This window comes from Myotis brandtii, unplaced genomic scaffold (genome assembly GCF_000412655.1).
Source record: "Myotis brandtii unplaced genomic scaffold, ASM41265v1 scaffold191, whole genome shotgun sequence".
NCBI lineage: Eukaryota > Metazoa > Chordata > Mammalia > Chiroptera > Vespertilionidae > Myotis > Myotis brandtii.
In genome coordinates this window covers 1,224,606-1,234,400 of record NW_005357115.1, presented here as the reverse complement: position 1 = coordinate 1,234,400, position 9,795 = coordinate 1,224,606, and the positions used below count along the sequence as shown (strand labels likewise).

The window sequence follows — 9,795 nt, the reverse complement described above, 5'->3', positions numbered from 1 at the left end:
TTTTTTTTAAAGAATAAAACCCAAAGCAGAAATTATCTGTAGAATTGTCTGTATTTGGTAAAGTGTGGATTTGGAATTTTGAGTTTTGGTTTCCCTTTTCCTCCCAGAAGTCCTGGTTCCGAAAGTAGCCAAGTTGACTTTATCCTTTTCTTTCAGAAGTAAAATAGGTCCCAGATGTATAAATGTCTAATCATTAAAGATCATCAAGAAAGTTTGCAGAATGAGAATTCAGCTTAGAGTGTTAGAGGGTTGTATGCAGAGACCTTGAAAGGCTGTCAGGTCCATCCACTGCTCAGAACAGCTTTCAGAGAAGCTATCAGAAGTGAAGAAGGGCTTATGAAGTCACTTTCTGAGAAAGCTTCAAGGAGAATTGGGAAAGGCTGAACAATATTCTTTCTGGATCACCCCAGACATTATATATATATATATGTTTCAGAGAGGAAGGGAGAGAGAAAAACATCAATGATGACAGAATCATTGATTGGCTGCCTTCTGCATGCCACTTCCTGGGGTTTGAGCCTGCAACCCGGGCATGTGTCTTTGACTGGAATCAAACCCACGACCCTTCAGTCCGCAGACCAACGCTCTATCCACTGAGCCAAAGAGGGCTCAGACCTATTTCTTATCCTCAGGGCCCAGACTTTTTTACTGACCCCTGACTGGGATTCCCTTTCCCTCCACTCTATGTTTTGGAGACCTTAAGTGGGTTCCCATCCTTCTGAGGATTTGGAAAATGCCTTCCTGTCTTCTTATGGCACTCTTTTCAGACTATCATTGTTCAAACCCAGAGACTTATGCTGTAGGTATAGAGCAGTGGTTCTCAACCTTCCTAATGCCGCGACCCTTTAATACAGTGCATCATGTTGTGGTGACCCCCAATTTCATTGTTACAAATTGAACATAATTAAAGCATAGTGATGAATCACAAAAACAATACGTAATTATATATGTGTTTTCTGATGGTCGCGACCCACAGGTTGAGAACCGCTGGTCTAGAGGATGGTTACCCACAATCCAGTTGTTGGGAGTAACCTCAAGCCTCTAGGCCTGCCCCTGAGCATTCTTAGTGCCTTCCTCTAGGACACAAACATTGGGTCAACTGCTTGCCTGTCACATAGAGGCTTGATGGGGCAAGAGGGAGGGAGGAGTTCTGTTGGTCATACTCCTAATCCAGGCTGACCAGCTACCCCACACAGACCACCTGGGACCCCAAGGCCTTGTCATTAATCTCTCCACAGCAACAGGTGCTTACGTGATAGCAGGGCCAGAACCTGGAGCAGGAGAGTAGGGTTGCAGCATCTCTTCTGAGTGGATCCCACTGTCGCGGGCAGACTCAGAGCCTGCAGTGGGGGAAGCATCTTGCCCAGCGTTGGCACACTGGGAAGCCAGCCCTTTGTACAGCTTCGCCATGGATGACCTAATAGGATGGAAGTAATCATTCTCAGAGTATACAGTGGGAAACTGGCTCTCTGAACACGCAGATTATGGCAAGAAAGATAGGGGGGAGACAATGTTTCTCAGATGAAGCTCAGCTGTAAAGTTCTCTCTCCAGAGCCCTCTACATACTCGATTGCTTACATAATAGGGTACAAACTGGATGTTAGGCAAGAGTAATGATGCTGATTAATTGGCTGAATTGAGTAGGAAAGGGATGGTATAGGGAGATGTCCTCCATTAGAGGAGCCATGGCTTGGAAGATAGCACCTTTTTCTTGTCTGAAAGTACCCACAGACTCAGTGTTCCTTATTGAGATGTGATGAGGTTGAAGGAAATCCAGGTCATTCGGAAGCTCTGCTATTGGTTGCTTCTATTCTCTCTGAAGCCCCGATTCTCCCTAATCTTCCTGTTCCTTCTTAGCATGAAATCTATTCAACCACCATCCCCTCCCTTACTTGTTTTATTTTTATTCATAGCACTTATCGGCATCTAACTTATTTTTAAGCTGGATGTCCAGGTCTAGAAAGTAAGCTCCATGTGGCAAAGATTTTTGTCTGTATTTTTTATTGCAGTATATTCTGTATAGAACATACCTGATACACAATCGGTGCTCAATAAATATCTGTTGAATTAATGAAAGAAACCACATGCTGGCCTTTAAACTGTATTTTTAAACCTGGCAAGTTTAGGGGAACAACTATTTTTGTGATAGTCAACATGAGTTAAGAGGGGGTCTGTATAGACATTAGACTGAACGTGCCTATTTTTCTAATTTCCACCAGGTAGTAGGTGCCTACATATTCTAGCCATTTTGGCTACCTCTCTTCCCTCCCCTTCTCTCTTCTACTTCCTGTCACTGCATTTTAGCCACTTAACATATAATATGGTTACTTGTTACAGACACCCACATTGTTTCTACCCTGTTCTCAGAAGCCTTTGATCAACCCTCTAGACTGCACCATCAGAACCTTACTTCTTGAGCTTTTTCCGTTTCTGAATAAGCAAATCCTCATTGCATTGAAACAGCAGGGTGTAGTGTGAGATAAATACTCGAAGGCGCTGAACACACACCAGAAGTAGGTAATAGTCAGGGTGTTCCTGCTCTGTGAACTTCAGGACGTTCTGGATGAAGGAAAAAAGGAAGCAGCATTGCATAATTAGAATGAAAAGTTGTTTTGTTTCTTCTGTACCTTGCCTTGATGTGCTGTGAGAGTTTGGTAGCCATTTACTAAGAACAACAATACATATGGCCAATCTAATTATAAGCTGAAAAGTCAAACTTGCTGTTTTCTTTGTCCATCACACCAAAGGAAAATAATAGTCACTATTGCTCTTGTTTGAGTTGGATGTGAACATAGGATAATTCCATCTGAAAAGTTGGATCTATTAATTAGATTTTTTGAGGTAATGGAGCCCGTTTTAACAATTACTGCTGAAAAAGCAATATTTATAAGACTCATAGGAGTCAGACCAGTGGTGAAAATGTGAAATACCAAGGCACTCTGGAAGAGGAGTGATGTTTATGATCAAGGCTGGCTTGGTGGTTGCTCCTATTACATTGCCTACTGTGCTGTAGTAGAACATCATGCAACTTGAATTTGGAAAAGCTAACATTTATTGAGTACTTCCTATTGCCAAGCTCTAAGCCTGCACATATATTTTCTCATTTAATTTTTACCATAGCCTCATTAGATAGGTACCATTATCATCTTCGTTTAACAAGGGAATCAGGGTATATAGCAAAGTCAGCTAGTCTTCATTAGGTTACACATCTAGTTAGTAGCAGAGCCAGGATCTGAACTCAAGTCAGCCAATAGAACCAGGGCTCTTATTTATCATACTGCTTGCAAGACCTGGATTTCGGTTCCAAATTTTTTCATCTATTAGGTGTGTTAACTTGGGCAAGTTATTTAAGTTATTTGGCTCTCCATTTCCTTATCTAAGAAGTGGTAATAATACCTATTTCATGAGACTGTTGAAAGGATTAAAGAAAATAATTACTGTGAAGAAATGATTTTAAGATCAAAAGCCACATATAATAGAAGGTCTTTTGATATTGATACTGGGCTACTTCTATCTGAGATAAATCCCAAGCATTTCTAAGATGCTTCATTGAATTACTTAGAAAGATCAGTCAGCAAATAAACCAGGATAATGAGTGGTAGGAAGAGGGGCGTAAGGGTGTTGATGAGCCTCTCTCTCAACTCTACTTCCTCCAAGGTGGACAAGTCCTGTGGGAAAAGGGTGTGAAGAAGTCAGTTCATCAGTTTCTTCATACTTCTTCTGTGACATAAGACAGAAGCAATGTATAGTGAACCCTTGGAATCAAGCCAAAAAAAAAAAAAGTAGGTAGAGTTAAGTGGGCAGGTTACATAAATAGTTCTTAGTCACTGGGGGTAGGGTGAGGGGAGTGGGGACTAGGGGACATATTTAGATGGCTGTAGAATCAAGGTAGAAGGGACTGAGTAGGTACTCAGAGCCTAGCAGGAGCTGCTATTGAAAGATCCTGGATCAGCAAAGGTGGAGATTGCTGGTAAATGAAGATAGAACATAAAAAGCCGGCATCATGAACCAAGCACGTTTAGAGATTGAGATTTTAGCTCATACCACAAGGTGGGGATGGGGAAATCATAATAATCTTAAGGTATTTAAATACTTAGAAATATTAATTATTCCTTCCTGATCCCTGCCAGTGTTTCTCAAAAGCCAAAATCAAGAGTTTAGCTTGAAAATCACTTTGGGAGCTTTCCCAGACATGCCTACCTGCAGATGTATCAGATATTCAGGGATGCGCTGGACTATATGAAAAAACAGTGTATAGATGTCAGATTTAATCTCTTCATCACCCTGAATGAAAAAAAGATAGAACCATTCTTCAATGTCCCTCCAGCTCTGGCTGCAAACCCTAGTGTCAGTCCCAGCAAAATAGAAAAGGTTTACTCCCAGAACATTTTCTTCCTCTAGACTAGAGTGAGATAAAGCATTGATCTTATTGGATAGGTCACTTGTTCAGGACATGCTCAAGGAGACAACTCTTCTCTAGCAGGGAGGGTATCATATACTTCTTTTGAATCCACCCAACTTTCCAAACTACCCCTTCCATACCACCTCCAGATACTAGCACAGCGCTATACAAAAGTGGGCATTCAATAAATTATATTTAAGTCCTAGCTGTTTTGACTCAGAGGATAGAGTGTTGCCTGTGGACTGAAGGGTCCCAGGTTCGATTCTGGTCAAGGGCACGTACCTCGGTTGCATTCTCAATCCCCAGCCGTAGTCAGGGTGCATATGGGAGGCAACCAATCAATGTGTTTCTCTCACATCCATGTTTTCCTCTCTCTGTCTCTTCCCCTTCCTTCCACTCTCTAAACACCAATGGAAAAATATCCTCAGGTGAGGATTAAGAAACAAACAAAATTATATTTAACTTGAATGAATTTATTAAGGTTCTACAAGTAATCATTACAATGGTTTGCTAGTAAGCACTAGGGGTGGATTGGAGTCTCATGAGAGTAGGTAATGGGATGTGATTAGAAACTGGCTAGCTGGCTTGGCAGCAGGAAACATGTTGGACTTTCTCCATTCTTCTTCCCTTCCTTTCCCTTTCTCAAATATTTTCTGAGTACTAACATGTGGTAGGCATTATACTGGGTTGGGAGTAGTGAGGTAATATAGAAAATTAAGACCTCACCTCTTACGAAACTTGATTAACTCTTAACTTTAGGGCTTCTGTTATGGTTTCTTCCTATTAACCTAAAATAACTAGAATTATTATATACTTACCAGTATATGTGCATGTTGAGCACCTAATATAGCATTATATTAGCAATTCTTTTTTAAAGTACATTTTTATTGATTTCAAAGAGGAAGGGAGAGGGAGATAGAAACATCAATGATGACAGGGAATCATTGATTGGCTGCCTCCTGCACACCTCCTCCTGGGGATCATGCCCGCAACCCTGGTGGAATTGAACCCGGGACCCTTCAGTCTGCAGGCTGACACTCTACCCACTGATCCAAACCGGCTAGGACTACATTAGCAACTCTTAAAGCTACATGACTAGAATCACTTTATAATCTTAGAAACTGACAGTTACAGAATGACTTAAGTTTAATATTTAGATTATATAAATTCAGATTCATATTATCTAAAAACAAAACAAAACAACCCTCATATAGCATGCAGGCTGTAGCTTAGAAAACCTGTTTATTTTGCCTAACTGCCAGTGGAATGGAACAGAGGGTCAGCAAGACAGGGAGGGCAAGGACCAAAGCAATGGTATTGATCCTTGAGTGGGCTTCTTTAACCCCAGGGAGGAGTGTCAGTGGCTCTGTTCAAACCATTCCCAACCTGGAGGACAAGCTCTGAGTGCATTTTCTGTATTTCCTGGGAGGATGAGCAGCATCATATAGTACACATGTAACCAAAGGGCAGTGCACAGGTAGAGTGAACTTACCTCCTTCAGAACAACAACATGAACCAAAGAGATGCATTCAGGCAGGTCCCTCAGGTAGGCAACATAATAATCCAAGAAATTATTCTTGAAAACAAATATAAAAATGCATGGTAAGAACCTGAAAACAGGAATGATAACTATTTTTTAAAGAAATAAAAAGCACTTTGCAGAGATTTAGCTTAATTATTTGTTTAATATGTTCATTAATATGTTTTTGGTTTTTATTCATCTTTTTAAAAAGATCTTTTTGGTTTGAAGGTAGATATCCCTATGGACTTGGGAACCAAAACTCAATATTCCTACTTTAATGAGAGAAAATGAAATGATAAACCAAGGCAGAGAAGAGGAATTACTTAAGTTGAAAAAGTATTTTTAAATTGCTTAATGACAAAAATGCATATTTTGTTTTAAAATTACTTAAAATTTTTTTTTATTTTTTATTGTTGAGTTGTCCCCCATTCTGCCCCTCCTTTACACCCAGCCCGCCCCACACCTGCCTCTGGCCATAACCACACTGTGTTCATAGCTATGCATATATGTTCTTTGGCTAATCTCTTCACCTTCTTTCATCCAGTCTCCTAAAATTACTTTTAATTTCAATCATCTACATCCAAATGAGGAACTTTGTCCAACCTACTTCACAGTGGCTAAACCAGTGGTTCTCAACTTTTTCCCACTAATTGCATGTTCACCTATGCAATATGCCTTCAGGAAAACAATTCTCAGCTTCCAAAGTTATATTCCCACAGAAATAACAATTCTCAGCCCAAGAAAGCATACCAAATACAAATGAGTAAAAATGATATGGAAAAAAAATCAAACAAACAAATCTATACAACTAGACAATTTGTAAACTTTGTATTATTATCCACAATCCTTGATTTGACTGCAGGCAAAATCTGGCTTGCAGACCAGTTTTAATTATCCCACATACTGTTTTTAAGAAGAAAATTTCACACAAAATTCTGGATTTCCATCTGCTCTTAAAATATCAGATCTGGCAACTTGAGTCTTTTTCCCCCTGCATAATAATTGGATAAAGGTGAGTAGCTATTCCTTGTAGCAAAGCATATGTGCTCCACTTAAACTCACTTCCCAACAGTCCATATTGTATTAAACTCAGCTTACTTCTATTCATTTATATCACTGTCTAACTTTGTAGGCATTTGAGTTTGCAACTTCTGGTCTGGATCATATTTAATTTGTAGAACCACATAGAAATTTAAAACTTAAGACCCTCTCCAAGTGAAAACAAAAAAACATTCCAGACAAATAGCTGCCCATCACATTTTTTCAAATCTCTAGGGAATGAAATTGTAAGTGAAAGTACATAACCTATATACAAACCTTCACATATTTATTTTATATGTATAGATTTATATGTACATGCATATATTTCTACACAAATATATATATGTACATACACACATGCATGTTCAATGGCAGCAGTTACAGTGGAAAGTGATAAACTGAAAATGAGAAAACTTGAGTTCTAGCCACAGATCTATAACTATCTAGCTAGCTGGGTGGTTTCAGCAGTCTTAAGTTCTCTGAACTTTATTTCATTATTTGTAGAATGAGGAGGTTAGATCTTGCAGTTCCTTTAATTCTGAAATTCACTGATTTTAGATTCTCTATTAAGAGAAGTAGATGAGGGAGACATGAATATAATTCAAATTTATAAAGAATTTTTTTAAAACTTACCTCATCATTTGTTAATTTCAGGAATAAATCTCCAAGGACTCCTTGGCGTGGCCATTTCAGGACCCTTTCCTGCAGAGCATGAAGCAAATCTAGGTGCTGCTGGACAAGGTACCGTAAAGAGCCAGGGAAGAGGCTTGAAACAGAAAAGAGACAGGATCACACAAGCCAGGTGTGGAGAAGAAAAAACCCTTTAAGAATATGTGCAGTAGGTCCCATTTTCCCAGTTATTCAAACTATTCTGAGTCACAGGTCTACATTTAGGATTAAGAAATAAAAGTTTGGTCCTAGCTGATTTGGCTCAGTGGATAGAGTGTCGATCTGCGGACTGAAGAGTCCCAGGTTCGATTCTGGTCAAGGGCACATGCCAGGATTGCAGGCTCAATCTCCAGTGTGGGGCTTGCGGGAGGCAGCTGATCAGTGATTTTCTCTCATCATTGATGTTTCTATCTCTTTCTCCCTCTCACTTCCTCTCTGAAATCAATAAAAATATATTTTTTTAAAAAAGAAAGAAAAATGTGTCTTTGTAGACCTGACAGCAGATATCTTCAGGATATAAAAAGGCCCCTTTCCTGATGGCTCCTATACTTTTGTGTGTTGAACCGTGTTACAAGGATTTCTTCTACTTCTCTCTGCCGCCCCTCCACCTGCTAGGCCACCAGTCTCCACATATGTGAGGCCAACTGATCCAGAAGCTCAAGAGAGGAGGCCTCCTGATCTGAGCTCTTAGGCTGGTGCAGTGGACTTGGAAGATCTAAGTAATCCCTGTCCAGAACAGAGAGATTTGGACGGTGGCCCAGAGACAGCTGGACTGGGAGAAGACTGTAAAGCTGATGGAAGAAAGCTCAGCTGATTGAACTGAAAGAATGTAATGCTGCACCAGCAAGAGAGTTAGATAAGAGTTTCTCCCCACTGAGAGGCTACCAATGACTTCAGGTAATAATAATGATGGTGTGACACTGAAAGGTGTTCGGGCACGGTGATGAAGTCAGTCTATGGGATGGGTGTCTATATAGGTTATGTAATCTGTCTTGTATTGGATTATTTTCTCTCTCTCTCTCTCTCTCTCTCTCTCTCTCTCTCCCCTTTCCTCTCCTCTCCTCTCCTCTCCTGGCCTCACTGGGACTCTCTTCTGCTCTGCCTTATCTCAGTCTCTCCTCCTCTCTTTCTGCCTCCCTCCTCTTCTTTTGAGAACACTGCCTTCTGCTACACTGTGGCCAGTGTACTTGCAGAGTTGGAGAGCTGGTAACTTGGTTGGAGTCCAGGATACCTCCTGGACTGTCACTGGGATAACAGTTGAGATTTCAGGGTGGGGTCAGAGAAGGCTAATGCTCCCATCAAGTATCATGGAAACACATAAGTTACATGAAGAGCAATGACCTACAGTGGATTCTGTACCAAATATTGAAAACAGGCCTTAAAAAAAGTTTTTTTAATTCAATAAGGATATTATTTGAAATTAGGAAGTAATGTGGAAGAAGTGAGCCAGGAGATGAAGAACAGAGGAAGAAAGAAGGCAAAACATACTGACCCTACTTCACTGTTTTGTATAATCCAGACCTCACTCCCAGAAGCAACTTTTTCATGATGATGAAAGTATTAAGTGCTCAACTTTTTTTCTGTTCCTTACTAGGAGTGGAATTATGTAAACATAGTAGTTAGCATATTCTTTTGAAAGCCTCCAAAGTTACTTCAACTCTCACAGTCCAGTACTTAAATAATGAGGGAAATAAAAGCAATCAAGGGAAATCCAGTTATAGTTTCAAATTGATAAGTTAGCTCTTAGAGTTCAGTATTAGCCCAAATAACTCCTGAACTTCCCCAGCTGGATATAACCAAATTTGATAATTAAATATGTGCCATTTTATTTGCAGATGTCATGATATTGTACATAGAAAACTCCATAAAAAAACTGCTAGACTTAATAAATGAATTTGGCAATGTAGCAGGATACAAAGTTAACACCCAAAATCTATGGCTTTTTTATACACTAATAATGAACTCACAGAAAGAGAAACAAACAAACAAAAAAAAATCCCATTTACTATTGCAACAAAAAAATTAAGATACTAGGGATAAACTTAACTAAGGAAGTAAAAACCTGTACTCGGAAAACTACAGGACATTGAAAAAAAGAGATAGAGGAAGACATAAACAAATGGAAGAATATACTGTGTTCATGGATTGGTAGAATCAACAT

At 39.7% G+C, this 9,795-nt stretch overlaps 1 protein-coding gene across 1 annotated transcript in view; it reads right to left on the bottom strand.

Moving 5' to 3' along the window:
- The window catches only part of ARHGEF33 (Rho guanine nucleotide exchange factor (GEF) 33), a 66,556-nt gene that overhangs the window by 11,778 nt on the left and 44,983 nt on the right, over window positions 1-9,795 (bottom strand). The window contains exons 12-16 of the mRNA XM_014538492.1: window positions 7,599-7,731; window positions 5,895-5,978; window positions 4,201-4,284; window positions 2,411-2,559; window positions 1,253-1,417 (exon numbers count right to left, since the gene is read on the bottom strand). Coding sequence (XP_014393978.1) covers window positions 1,253-1,417; window positions 2,411-2,559; window positions 4,201-4,284; window positions 5,895-5,978; window positions 7,599-7,731 — 615 coding nt within the window. The remainder of the gene's footprint in view (window positions 1-1,252; window positions 1,418-2,410; window positions 2,560-4,200; window positions 4,285-5,894; window positions 5,979-7,598; window positions 7,732-9,795) is intronic.